This window comes from Cetorhinus maximus, chromosome 8 (assembly GCF_964194155.1).
Source record: "Cetorhinus maximus chromosome 8, sCetMax3.hap1.1, whole genome shotgun sequence".
Classification (NCBI taxonomy): domain Eukaryota; kingdom Metazoa; phylum Chordata; class Chondrichthyes; order Lamniformes; family Cetorhinidae; genus Cetorhinus; species Cetorhinus maximus.
Window position 1 is genome coordinate 41,946,316 of NC_135886.1, and position 14,542 is coordinate 41,960,857.

General features: G+C 43.8%; 1 protein-coding gene across 1 annotated transcript in view; it reads right to left on the bottom strand.

Moving 5' to 3' along the window:
• LOC144683582 (signal peptide, CUB and EGF-like domain-containing protein 3) overlaps positions 1-14,542 on the bottom strand; it is a 421,925-nt gene that overhangs the window by 142,430 nt on the left and 264,953 nt on the right. Inside the window, exon 5 of the mRNA XM_078546743.1 lies at positions 5,655-5,780. Coding sequence (XP_078402869.1) covers positions 5,655-5,780 — 126 coding nt within the window. The remainder of the gene's footprint in view (positions 1-5,654; positions 5,781-14,542) is intronic.

The following is a 14,542-nucleotide window of genomic DNA, read 5'->3' on the forward strand; positions in this document are numbered from 1 at the left end:
TCACCTCATACTTTCTGCATTGAACTTCACCTCCTATTTGTCTGCCCAAGACTATCCTCATCACGATTGACAATGCTTCCAATCTGCGTACCATCTGAAAATTTTGAAATTATGCCCTGCACACCATAGTCTAGGTCATTAATATATATCAAGAAGAGTAAGGGCCCCAACACTGACCCCTGGGGTACAGGCAACCAGTTATTACTACTCTGTTTCCAGCCAATTTCTTTTCCAAGTGCCCACTTTCCCTTTTATTCCATGAGCTAAAATTTTGCTCACAAGTCCATTGTGTGGCACTGTATCAAATGCCTTTTGAATATCCATATACACCACATCAACAGCATTGCTCTTATCAACCTTCTGTTACCTCCTCAAAAAACCGCAGCAAGTTAGTTAAACATGATTTTCCCTTAATGTATTCATGCTGACTTTCCTTAATTATCCCGCACCTGTCTATGTGACTATTGATTTTGTCCTGAAATATAGTTTCCAGAAGTTTCTCTACCACTGAGGTCAAACTGACTGGTCTGTAGTAGCTGGCTTTATCCTTGCACCCCTTTTTGAGCAAGCATGTACCTTGGCATTGCTTGCAATACTATCTCTTTGAAGGTAGCCCATTGTTCGGCCACCATCTTTTCTGCCAACATTTGATTCCAACTCACTTTGCTCTGATGCATTCTCATCCGATCAAAGTTGGCTTTCCCCCAATTAATTATCCCTGCTCTGGATTGCTCCTTGTCCTCCTCCATGGCCAACCTAAACCTTATGATACAATGGTCATTTTCTCCTAAATGCTCTCCCACTGTTATTTGACCCACTTGGGCCAACTCATTCCCCAGAACCAAGTCCAACAGTGCCAGCCCTCTCATTGGACTGGAAACATATTGCTCCAGAAAATTATCTTGAACACACCCCAGGAACTCTCGCCCTTCTTGCCCCTTTGCACTATTCCTATCCCAGTCTATATGTGGATAATTGAAGTCCCCCATTATAATTGTTCTATAATTCTTGCATCTCTCTGTAATTTCTTTGCAAATTTGTTTCTCTACATCTCTTCCGCTAGTTGGTGGCCTATACACTACACCGATCAATGTTAGCAGTCTTTTCTTTTCATCTCATTATTTATTAGCTTTCACAACCATGTTGCATGATGTCAGCCAAAATGTATGATATTATAAAAAGAATTTTCAATAAAGGGAACGTGAAAATCAATTTCATTGGTTGTGGTGTAAGGGTTTTACATAGGAACAGGAGTAACCTTTCAGCCCCTCAAGCCATTGGCTTAGATCATAGCCGATTTGCATCTGAACTCCCATTTATCCACCTTTGGTCTATATCCCGTACATAATAAAAAGCTATCATAATAACGTGCATCTTTATAGTGCCTTTAATGTTGTAAAATTTCTCAAGGGAATTCACAGGAATGCTATCAAACAAAATTTGACAGTGAACCGTGTGAAATGTTATCAGGACAGATGAGCAAAATCTTGGTCAAAGAGGTAGGTTTAAAGGAGCATCCTAAAGATGGAAAGAGAGGTCAAAATTGATGGAGAGGGTCAGGGAGGGAACCAGAGCTTAGGGCATCAGCAGCTGAAGTTACAGCTGGCATTAAAATCAGAAATGAACAAGAGACCCAAATTCAGCTCCATCATCTCAGTCTTGGAAATTTCAAGTAACCCCCAGAAACCACAGTCTTTTTGGGAAGAATGCTCCTGATTTCTACTACCCTCTGAATGAAAAAGTGCTTCCCGATTTCATACCAAAATGGCCCAACTTGAAGTTTAAGATTATGTTCTGGATTCCTTCACTAAATAATTTTAAACACCTTGAATAGATCAGCCCAAACCTTCTAATCTCAAGTGTTTTGATATGGCGGGTGGTACTTGCCAGGCTGACCAAATCCACAAGGGAAACTTGGCCACACTATCACAACAATTTTGCAATTTGTATTTATTATGAGAAGGCTTGTGCACTGAAGTCAGGAGTGATGATTCCACCACCATCTTTAGAGATTTTAAGGATTAAATTAAAACATTTATTAACAAAAGAAGAAAAAACTTAAATACACACGTAAGATTACAGTTACAAGGTTATAACAATTCCCCAAATTTCTACTTAACCAAACTCCCAACTACACACCCACTTTAAGGCAACAGTACAAATAGATTCCAAATTTGTAAAGTCATCCAGCAATATTACTGCATGCATCCACTGGACAATGGACTTCCAAAGCCTTTTAATGCAATTTTGATTACTGGAACAGCAAACTTCTATAAGGTGGTTAGAGGCTTTTTCCCCAAATCTGTTTCACATGGTCACCTTTCAAGATCTCACACGGCCACACCTCACACAGCTTCCATCTTTCTTAAATATATTTCTCCCTTTTTGATCTGTAAATCCCATTGTTTCAACTTGCTGTAAAGGACCAATTTTTTTTATTTTTCTTGGACTGTGGCTTTAAAAATTGGACTGTGGCTTTTAAAAACTGCCACGGCTGCAGTTGAAAGACATGTTCGCTGGAGCAGGATGAGAAATATACAATGTTGCTATCTCCTGGAACAGAGTGTGCCAGGTTGGACAAAATGGTGAAGGAAAGGGGTCCTGAACTAAGGGGAACTGCCTAGCAACAATATTTTAATTGGCTTCTGATCAGGTGATCAAGGTTTTGTGTGATAGGATTGAGCAGAGAGATCCTCGCCTGCAAAGAAAACACACCTAAAACCTCTCTCTCCTGTGTGTGTAAGATTTCAGTATATCTACAAGGCTAGCTAGCTGGCTTCCTCTTTAATAAAAACAAAAAACTGGGGATGCTGGAAATCCAAAACAAAAACAGAATTACCTAGAAAAACTCAGCAGGTCTGGCAGCATCGGCGGAGAAGAAGAAGAAAAGAGTTGACGTTTCGAGTCCTCATGACCCTTCAACAGAACTGAGTAATATTAGGAGAGGGGTGAAATATAAGCTGGTTTAAGGTGGGGGGGGTGGGGGGAGAGAAGTTGTTGGGGGGGGTGGGGGGGGGGTGAGGTGGTTGTAGGGACAAGCAAGCAGTGATAGGAGCAGATAATCAAAAGATGTCACAAAGGAACAAAGAGGCATTGAAGGTGGTGATATTATCTAAACGAATTTGCTAATTAAGAATGGATGGCAGGACACTCAAGGTACAGCTCTAGTGGGGGTGGGGTGGAAAGACTAACCAGGCATTAAAGGTATAGATTTAAAAATAATGGAAAGAGGTGGGAAAAGAAAAATCTATATAAATTATTGGAAAAAACAAAAGGGAGGGGGAAGAAACGGAAAGGGGGGTGGGGATGGAGTTCAAGATCTAAAGTTGTTGAATTCAATATTCAATATTCTGGACTGAATATTGAATTCAACAACTTTAGATCTTGAACTCCCTCCTCCATCCCCACCCCCTTTCCATTTCTTCCCCCTCCCTTTTGTTTTTTCCAATAATTTATATAGATTTTTCTTTTCCCACCTCTTTCCATTATTTTTAAATCTATACCTTTAATGCCCGGTTAGTCTTTCCGCCCCACCCCCACTAGAGCTGTACCTTGAGTGTCCTGCCATCCATTCTTAATTAGCACATTCGTTTAGATAATATCACCACCTTCGACACCTCTTTGTTCCTTTGTCTGTGACATCTTTTGATTATCTGCTCCTATCACTGCTTGCTTTTCCCTACAACCACTCCCTACCCAACTTCTCTCCTCCCCCCCCTCCCCCCCCCCCCCCCACACACACACACCTTAAACCAGCTTATATTTCACCCCTCTCCTAATATTACTCAGTTCTGTTGAAGGGTCATGAGGACTCGAAACGTCAACTCTTTTCTTCTTCTTCTCCGCCGATGCTGCCAGACCTGCTGAGTTTTTCCAGGTAATTCTGTTTTTGTTTTGGCTTCTTCTTTATATCTCTGTAACCTGTTCTCTCTGGAAAAAAACCCTGTCAAGAGGAAAAGGAGAAAAAAATCACTGTTAGATACATTGAAAAGCAAGTTTTTCAACCAGTGAACCACAGACTGAAAGTGCTGGGAGACCACCTTGTGTCATCATCAACAAACTACAAGGAGTTTGGAAGACATCAATCAAAGTCAATCCATCTAATCCTGTACTCTGGAATTGGTGCTATTGAGCTGTTTTGTCTCACCCTTAAAATCTATGTTTTGTGTGTCTTATATGTGTGTGTGTGTATGTTTGTATATAGGGGTTTAAGAAGGGGTAGAGTTTAAGTTATTGAGTTAGAAGTTAGCAGTTCATATTTCTTTCTTTTGCCACTAGCTAAAGATAATTTGTTCAATAAACATTTATTTACTTATTAAGTTTACAAACCCGGTGCTCGTATTCTGTTAACCTAAATTAAACAATTAGGTAGCATTGGGATAATCTGGTGGTTTGATCAAACTTTCCACATTTGTCGCGGCTCAGTGAACAGTGGGGTTTGATGTTACAGTGCGCTATCCCCAGTGAGTCGTGACATTGCCCTTAGAAGTCACTTTTCCCAGAATATAACAATCTTTCATGTTATCATTATGGCCAGCACTTTTGAGAAAAATCAACATCATAACCTTGCCTTATTTATCCTGCCAATTGTAAAAATCTTATCATGCCCCTTTGAAAGTCAAAATCTTTCCCACTTATACAAAATGCAAATTTCATTCACACCATATCTGTTGACTGCACTCTAGCTCTACTCATCTCCATTTCAAATGCCAGTTTTATACCTCACTTCTTTGATAATTTAAACATTGCACTCTGTTTCTACTTCAATTAAATTAAACACACACACACATGCTTAAAAGTATCCCACAGTAATATTAAGAAAAATATGAGTCTCTTGACAAAAGGAAATACAAGCCAAGTTTGTGTAATTTGCCCTTATAAGCCTTTAAGCCTGGTATCATTCTGATGACTGTGCTGCTGTCTTATTTCTATAACGACTATAAACCAGAATGGCTTCAGAGGTTTCCGAGACTCTGATGGGTCCCTCTCCTTTTCCAGAAATCTTGATAAATGGAGTGTTAACACAATCCTATCAAGCAGATGCTTTTTTCCCTCGAAATGGTTACATTTATTCCGTTCACCACAATTTTCTCCTCTGTTCCTTTGAAGGTGCTGACACATTGACCAGTTGGTCATTATTCAAGTGTGAGCTTTGTCAAAGAGTTAACAGGATATTAAACAGCTAAAAGCACCATAACAGAGTTCTGATCCTTACCAGTCCTCAACACACATTTCTAAGGCAGCTAGGGTTGGCTGGAATGGAATGATAAGTGCAAATCCTGGTTAATTATTTATCACCACCCTGGCTTAGGCACACTGTCAATTGTAAAATCATGTTCCTTCTGGCAGCACTCCTTCCCACCCCACCCCTCAGCTGAGATCAAACATGGGCTTTATTTCTCAAAACATTTGCTGACTGACCCACTGGGAGAGCCTTCGGGTATATTTGAATTCCACTTGTGAGGCAGATTATAATTCTCTGAGCCTCATTCCTCATGTTAGCAGATCAGCTACAATCAAGGAAATAAAAATCACACCTTACAGAGAGTCACTGAGTACCCTCAAACAACACAGTTCACGACAGGGATATGATCTTTAACACTCCAAACCTTAACGCTCAGCCCAAAATGATACACATCTACGTTGAGACTTACACTTGCAATCCCGTTGGTTCTTTGTGAGTTCAAATCCGGGTCTACACTCACAGGCAATTCCTCCCTTTGGAGTTTCCCGACAGATGTGAGCGCAACCGTGGTTTTTATTCATGCAGTTCATTCCTTCTGCAAAGAAACATTAATAAGAAAAAGAGTCCGATAAATAACAGTAAATCATTATAATACAGCTTAGAGGTTGTTATGAGGAATCAAAACTGAGCACAGCTAAGTTGAACGTCATAGGTCAATATCAATCCATGCACAATTTCCTTAGATTCCATTTTTGATACTTTTTTTGGTCTTTTTCCACTTATCAGCCCCTACCCTGAAGGCACTGAGATTTGCTGTGACCAGGTTCCACAAATGTTGGGCATTCCTCAATACTTCATCCAAGTGGGCTTTCTTAATGCGTGAGCTTTGAAATGAGTACCACCAATCTGTTGGATTTGCTTGTGTGTGTCTATCTGTGAATGTGCATGCAGTTACCACAGTCCAGTTTACTGCTCTCCCCTTCCCAGATCCACATGAGCACTTCCAGCAGAGTTTGATGGATAACTATCGAGAGCAGGAATCCTGAATGACTTTAACCGCCTCTCCCCAGCCCCCAACACTCCTACCCACTGACCCAGAGGCAACACTGCAGCCATGCCAACTAACTCAGCAGAGACTGGGAGCTTCCCACTCTTACTGGTCCAGCTACTCTTTCATAAACTTGTTGAGCCATTACAGTGCCCAATATGTACAATTTATGCCAGAAAAAAAAATTATTGAGCCCTTGAATGTTTTTAAGGGTTAAGAAATGAATTGACCACCCAGCTTCTCAAAAGCAAAATATTGCATATGCTGGAAGTCTGAAATAAAAACAGAAAATGCTGGAAAAACTCAGTATGTCAGGCAACATCTGGAGAGAAACAGAGCGAATGTTTCAGGCCGATGACCCTTCATCAGAACACAGAGGTGAAAGAGTCATTGACCTGAAATGTTCACTTCTTTCCTTTCCATAGATGCTGCCTGAACCTGCTGAGTATTTGCAGAATTTTCTGTTTTGACTGCTCAGCTTCCCCACCCCCAACATTGCGTCAAGGTGAACCTAGTGTAGGCCTCGTTGTACCACCAAGACGTAGAAGGGGCACAGATAGGTAACTGCAGTCCTGCCACACTGAAATAATGGCAGCCCTGGGAAGGTAGCAGGGATCAAATTGTTTTTGGGAAAAAATACTATAGAGATAAATAAATATATATTTCAAGAACTGTCAGTTGCAGATTCAACACATTATCTGGATTTAACAGACAGAAACCCAGCTGCTTCAAGGTAGGAACCTAAAATATGTAAAGCATTGCACTAAGGAAAAGTTGAAATAATACTGGACACTGATATTAAACTCCAATTTTCTGTTATATTACAATACAAGGTAAAACATCAGTTATCACTCGGAAGGGATATTCAGACCTATAACCTCCTGGTTCCCTCTTATGTACCTTATTCTCCACTTTGTTATCCTGTAGCTGCACCAATGACATTCTATAGGTTTCTGGTAGTGAGTATTTATTATTATTCTGTTTTGTTTTTAATCTAGTTGAGAATCATGTTAACATTGGTTCCTTTATATCAATAGCTACCATGACACCAGTGTGCTGATGAAATCATCAGAAACAGTAAAAAAAAATCAAAAACCTTAAAACAGTCAATGCCAAAGTAAAGTTGGAAAAACACAGATTCTGGGCAGAGTTTTAAACACTTTTCCAAAGAAACTGTTTTCCTCATTAAATGTTACCATTTGTGGGCCTCTACAGTCTGAACTAAGAGGCATAGTTCAACATGACTAAATGACCCCTTTGTACCTCACAAATACATGGTACATGGAGATCCGTATAGAGAGGAAGAGAGAGGAAGTACATGGCTCAGATAGAGTTGAGGTGAAATAATTATCAATATATAATTATTCTTTAAAATCTTCTGTTAAAATGCTTCCTTACAAGAAAGAAAAATGACAAAAAAGACAATTAATAAGTTATTTTAAATTTGACTTTATATTATAAGGATCAGTTTCTAATTTGCAGTGTGATGATTCTAGCATAGAAACCACAAAGATTGAATGGGAGAGAGCAGGGGAGTTTGCTATAGTAACACAATAGTTGGAGGAGGGAGAAGGTAGTTTTCTTACAAAAGGGAAATTGAGGGGTAAAATTATGGCTACAGTTCCCCTTAAAAAGGAGTATACAGTTAGAATCCTTTAGTTACCTACTAGCTGTCACCACTTACAGGAACTTTATTCACAGTGCCTCAATTAGACTGGGTTACACTGATGTTACACAAGGGACAACCCAACTTTCTCTGAAGCACAGAAAAACACTATACACAGGCAAGGACCTGGAGGATATTAATAATTTTCCAGCAGTGATGGTACAGGAAGGAACTGTATCTGTAAGTACCTGTTAGTGGTAGTACAGGGAGGAGCTTGGTGGGTTATTACTTACCATCAACACAACTGGCAGTTACTCTGTTGGTTCGTACCCAGTACTGGGAGTGTGCAGTTTTAGGTGTCCTAGCTGATTATGACTTGGGCAAGGATGATGGGTTGGAAGCCTGCATCAAGGCCACCTACTTCTATAGCACAACATTACCCACCCCCACTTGTACATCACCCCTGTTGATGCTCAAACACTTTGCCACATTCAGACACAATTATTCAAATGCTTTCTTTGTTAGCCTCTTGGGTTCCAAACTGTAAGAAAGTCAATTTATCCAAAACTCTTCTATCCAAATCCCTGCACCGTTCCATCACCGCCCGTGTACTTGTCAAACTTCACTAGATTTCTATCTGCTTCCATTTTAAATTTCTCATCTGCAGATCTATCCATGGCCTCAGCCCTCCTGACCTCAGCTACTTCACTCAAGCCTACATTCTTTAGCTGTGCAGCTTCTGTTTTTTTAACATCCTCCCTTTGATTGGCTCCACTTTCAGCTGCAGAGCCGTCAGTAATTTGTCTCTGAACTCTGGAACAGTCTACTTAACCCCTTGTGCTTTGCTGTATCTCATGTCCCTCCCCTCCTTACAAAAGCCTCCTCAAAACCTATCAACCTTGGTTTCAGTCACTTCCCTTAATCCTTCATCTTCCATTTCTCAATGTTCAAATACTTTCCACATGCTTTGGGATGTTTTACTACATTAAAAGCGTTACATAAATATAAACCTTTCTTGTTCAGCTCTATCGGTGGAAAGCTATCAGTCGTGATCCCTGCAGAGTTATCTTGTCCTCTTATCTATCTTTTTTAGGATCTGATAAAACCTCAGGCTTAAAGAATTCTTGAGATAAACTTCAGCTCAGTGTACGAGCAGCTGGTACAGATCTGCTTCTACAGACGCAGAGGGCTACAGTCATAAACATTCAAGTCTAAATGTAATTTCTCAACCTCAAGGCATTTCTTTGGGTGATTACCGCTAACTCCTGCTCGCCAATTATCTAAACACCCAGGCTTCAAAAGGGATTCCATTAAAGAGGCTATGTCCATAGCATGGTGTGTTTTAAAACTCACTGGGCAGAATCGGTGCAGATTTCCACAAAGTGCGGTAGCGGGCAGGAAAAAGGACGTTTTACCCGCTGGCCGCAGTGGCGGGTTGTACGTCGTATCGGCCCATTCCCGGTGCGTCCTGTCTCATTAATAATGCATTCCTGGGAAACACACTGGGTTGCTGGCGGGGTGTCTTCTGTTTCGCCAGCCCCGCCGTCATCTCAGGCCTTCAGTAATACGTGCGCCATATTTAAATGGGGCCCCTGCACAGAGCTAGCTCTCTTTAAGGAATCGGAAGCTACTGGAAAGTAATGGCTGTCAAATGGAGGAAACATGCTGCCCCAAACTTTAGCGACGCTTCCCTCGAGCATCTACTGGATGCTGTGAAGTCCTCTACCACTGCTCTGGGCGAAGACCAGCAAGCAAAGTCACCAATCCAGCATGGGAGGCAGTGGCAGCAGTGGTCAGTACCAGCGCCCTGCAAAAAGGGGACAGCCATCCAGTGCAGGAAGAGGATGAATGACCTCCTCCATTCCACCAGAGTAAGTCACTCTTCTCATACTCTCAACTTTCACAGGGATCTCACTCACTGCCAGTTCAAGGGACATCACCATTCACTGTCTCAAACACGCCTTCATCTGCCCAGTGGATCATGTCCTCATCCTGTCCATGACATCACTCACCACCCACACATGCCAGGCATCCTTATCATCTGACCTGGCAGGAGTCCTGCTTACACTTTCTCCATCTCTATTCATGCAGGACAAGCTAGCACACAACAAAAGGAAGAGGTCACAGACTGATGGAGGAATGCCTGACATCAAGATCCTCGCGGACTTTGAAAATAGAGTCATCTAGCTGGCTGGTGATGATCTGGACCGGTCCTGTGCTGATGATGAGGTCAGCGGTGCTCAACCAAGTGAGGATCCAGCAGTGCAACATCCATCAGACAGCCATGCTGTGAGTGAGCTCCCCTGTTCCACAGCCCCCTGCCATGCACTAATTATCTCTCCTTGCTTTCACAGGCACATCTGGGAAGCAGCCGAGGAGGTCCAGATCCTCAACTCAAGTATAAGTTACCTTGGAAGAAGAATTTGATGACACCCTAATTGAAGACCCGTCACAGTGCTCACCCACACCCTCCACCAGCGCAGACACACACCTCAGTGGGATCCAATTCTAGAGTAGCCGCGGGGTCACAATCTGGTGAGCACATCACACTGTCTGATCCACAGCAGGTAGAGAAAGGGACTTCCCAGGTTTCCAGCACTCAGAGGACTACTGGGTGCCAGGAATCTGCTGAGTCTGAATCAGATGAGGAGCCTCTGGACTCAGTCATATCTCAGTTAGGGACGTTCCCTGCACTCCTCAGATTGCAAGGCACACTGGAGGAGTTCGTCCACCTTCAGTCTGAGACGATTCCTGCCAGCATGCCAATGCACCGAGGTCAACACTGGTAGGATGGCGTCTGCCATGGAGGCTTTGGTCCAGGACATCGGTCCTGCACTGCTGTGCAGGCTGAACTCCATCGCTGACTCCATTGTTGGCCTCCAACAGTGTCAACATGAGAGGGGTGCGGGGAAGCTCGATCTCATTCCAGCTTCCCCTTCTCTTCAAGGAGACAGCCAAAGGCTCTCGGGCACCCATAGCGAGGAGGATCAGCAGGTGCACACCCCGGGGCCATCCACCCAGGTGAGTCCAGGAATGTCTGGCCCATCCGAAACCCCTCTTCCTCTGTCCCCAGCAGCTCCAGCTCCACAGACTGAGAAGGGTGCCACTGCCACACAGCAGAACTCAGAAAGCAGGCCAGGATGCCCGCCAAGGTCATCACAGCAGTCAGCAGGCTGCCTCTACCCTCACTGTGGATCTTGGGGGTGGCACAAGACATAGCGACAGGGTGAGAAAGATTAAGAAGATGTAGTTGCACAGCCTGGGCATGGGTGCTAACCACTTGTACTTAATGTTCACTATTGTAAATAAACTCCCAAGAGTGTCTCCCTGCCTATGGCACCGTGTTATGAGGAGCAATGTTCGTGTCACTCAGATGTGAAACTTTGGTTCCTGCACAAGATAAAGGCAGGTGTCTCAGTCCAGGGCCTCTTCCCTGTGCAGTGTGTAACCTTCAGACCAAAGTGATGGTCTGGCTTCATACTCCCTGGACACATTACCGATGCCTGCAACTCAATGGTGCTTGTCATTGCTGCCAGAATGTAGTGGGCAGGCATCACAGAGTTAGGTCATTCTCTGTGTGTGCTCTCAGTAACTTTGAGGTGAGGCTGGCCTCCCCATCTCTTGAGCATCTGTGACCAGTGACTGGACTGTGCTCCTGAAGGGGTCAAGTGCTGAAGGCTGACAAAGGTCAGCTGCATCTCCATGATATGACTCTGATCACAGAGCGCAAGCGAGCTACCCTCAGCCAGACAGGAGTCAGACATTTTCGGAGGCTATGTGAAGATCTATGGAGTGTCCTCACTGCATGTCGTCATCCTCCTCCTGAAATCTAGTGGCTATTAGGGCCTTCGCTGTGTCTCCATGACATGAGCCTGAGCACTGAGGGTATGTGCATGGCCATCAGCCACACAGGAATCAAACGTTCACAGATGCAAGGTGAGGATGTCAGGCCTGTCCTCACTGCATCTTGTCATCATCCTCCATGAATCTTGCCCCCATGAGGACCTCCCACGCGTGCATGCCTTGTCTGGCCAGTGCGATGGCCTCATCACCAGCATCCTCGCCTTCGAGGGCCTCTTCAGCCCTTCGACGTCCTCTTCATCGGAGGAGATGTGCAGCTCCTCCATCTCCTTCTCAGCCAGGTCCTCCCCCTGTTGCAGCGCCAGGTTGTGGAGTGTGGAGCAGGTGACGATGATACGTGACACCCTCTGGGGACTGTATTACAGCGCTCCACCAGGCCTGCTGAAGCACCGGAACCTCATTTTCAAAATGCCTATTGTTTGCTCCACCAAAGTCCGGGTCACAGCATCAGCCTCGGCTGCAGTCTGAGGCCGTTGCATGGGAGTCATCAGCCACATCCTGTGTGGGTAGCCCTTGAGCCCTTGTCCCTGAGGAGCCAACGCTGCAGCTTCTCTGGACCCTGGAAGATGTTAGGGATCTGAGGCCTGCTAAGGATGTAGGAGTCATGGACACTCCCTGGGAATCGTGCACAGGTCTGTAGGATGTGTTTGTGGTGGTCGCATACCAGCTGAACATTCAGTGATTGGAAGCCCTTGCAGTCAACGTAGTTGATTGCTTGTTGCCACGGAGATCTGAGCACCACATGAGTGCAGTCAATGGCACCCTGCGCCTGTGGAAAACCAGATTTCTGCTCAAATCCCAGCGCTCTTGCTTCCTGGATTTCCTGATTCTGGGTGAAATGCACAAAGTTCTGTGCCTTCACGAAGATGGCATCCATGTCCTCCTGGATACACTTGTGTGGAGACTTGCAAGATCCTGCACGGGTCACCTGTGGAGCCCTGGAAGGAGCCACTGGCATAAAAATTGAGCGCTGCGGTCACTTTCATGGCAACTGGCAGTGGATGCCCCCCATGTCCCCATGGCACCAAATCCTGCAGCAGGTGGTATATATGACCGACCATTTCCCTAGACATGTGCAGTCTTCAGCGACACTGGTTCCTGGTCATCTGCAGGAATGACAAGTGCCGTCTATAGACCCGGGTCTAGCGAAGCGCCTATAGGTGACGGCTCACTGTGGATCTTCAGCTGCATGTGCAGCAGGCCCTGCCGTCCCTTCCTCTTGAGGGAGGTGCTTTCCCGGAGCTGAACTGAAAACAGAAAATGCTGGGAGTTGATCAGCAGTTAACATGGAGGAAGGTAGGGTAGCATTCCTGTCAGAAAAAGATAGGTTAAGAGAGCTGATAAAGGGTCACAGCCAAGCTATTAATCCTTTTCTTTCAGATACTGGTTATGAGTGGGAACCTGCGTCATCACACTGACCCGATATAAATACTACACAGAATTAAACAGACACCAACAACGCTGCAAATACACAGCAGGTCAGTGAGCAGCTGCAGAGCAAAAAACACAAGTTAATGTTTTGGCCGCTGCTTCAGAACTGAGGCTGGAAGATGAGCAAGCATTTTAATTGAATCTAGAAAGAGGTCAGAGGCAGTGGGGAAATAGGAATCAAATACAGCTGTCAGTGCTGGGCAAATCCTGCTGTTAATCCTTTAAACTATTTAAAGAACACAGCAAAGTTTTAAAACTTCTAGTGGATTCCCCCTAAACAAAAGATCCTTGCTAGTGTCCCTGGAGCAGACTCTGTTACGGTTTGAAAGGCATTGTTGTGCAATGAAAACAAACATCTGTTGAGTGTCTATTCTCTGCAGAATCTAAAGTGTCTGCAGTTAGTGTAAAGATAGGGACTTCTCCTCTCTCATCTTCCCCTCCAACCCATCTCCCCTTCAAGAAAAATAGACTCCTACACATTTTCGCTCTTTAAAGAAAGGATTTTTAAGTAGTTTTATTAAGAACACACAAAGTATAGAATTAAATTAGCCATTCATTTCAGCCCAAACCAGTTCCTTTCACAGTCTATCACTGATTCAACCCCATACATGCATGTGTATTAAAAACTTTCTGATCGCCAAAGATAATTAAGCAAAACTCCAGCATATTAATCCACCTCCAAGTCTCCAGTATTCTGTGCTGGTTCATTACTCTCCAGACAAACATTCCAATAGCAAAGAAATCCCATCTGTATTTCATCATCTTGGTCTACACCTATCCCGATAACCATTAATCCCATGCCTTCAGAACAGCCTAAAGCCACAATCATTCATGGAGGCCATTTCACCCTGCTTCATTTTTAAAAAAAATGTTAGCTGTAGCTTCTAGCAATCACTAACAAAGTGAGAGATGATAGCGTGGGGAAACCAGTGTCAGCAGTCATTTAAAGATGTCCAACAATATGCATAAGTCCAATCTCAGAAGACCAACTTCAGCTACAAGTAACATTTTTTCTATTTCCCATATCAGCCACCCTGACAGGGGAGAAATTCATTGCTTCATTTTTGGGCTGGATTTGAACTCAGGTCCCAGAGGTGAAAGGGTGGTGCCTAACCCACTGCACCACCCAGTTGCCTCCATAACGTTCAGTTTACAAAGTGCTCTGGCTTTCCATTGGATTTTCCGGGTACTCTTTGCGCTTATTGCAGCATCTTCACGTTCTGAGAAAGGGGAAATTTAGTGGCCATATGAGTGGCTTTCTTCAACACCTCTCGCACTTGAAGAACCAACCAATGGGGGAAACAAAGCTCATAATGTGCAAACAGTCAAAATAAATGTTTTAATTAACTAAGCCTTAGAGTCTTTGTAGTTACAGGATGGATTATGTGACTCTTATAATGTCAGCACCCCA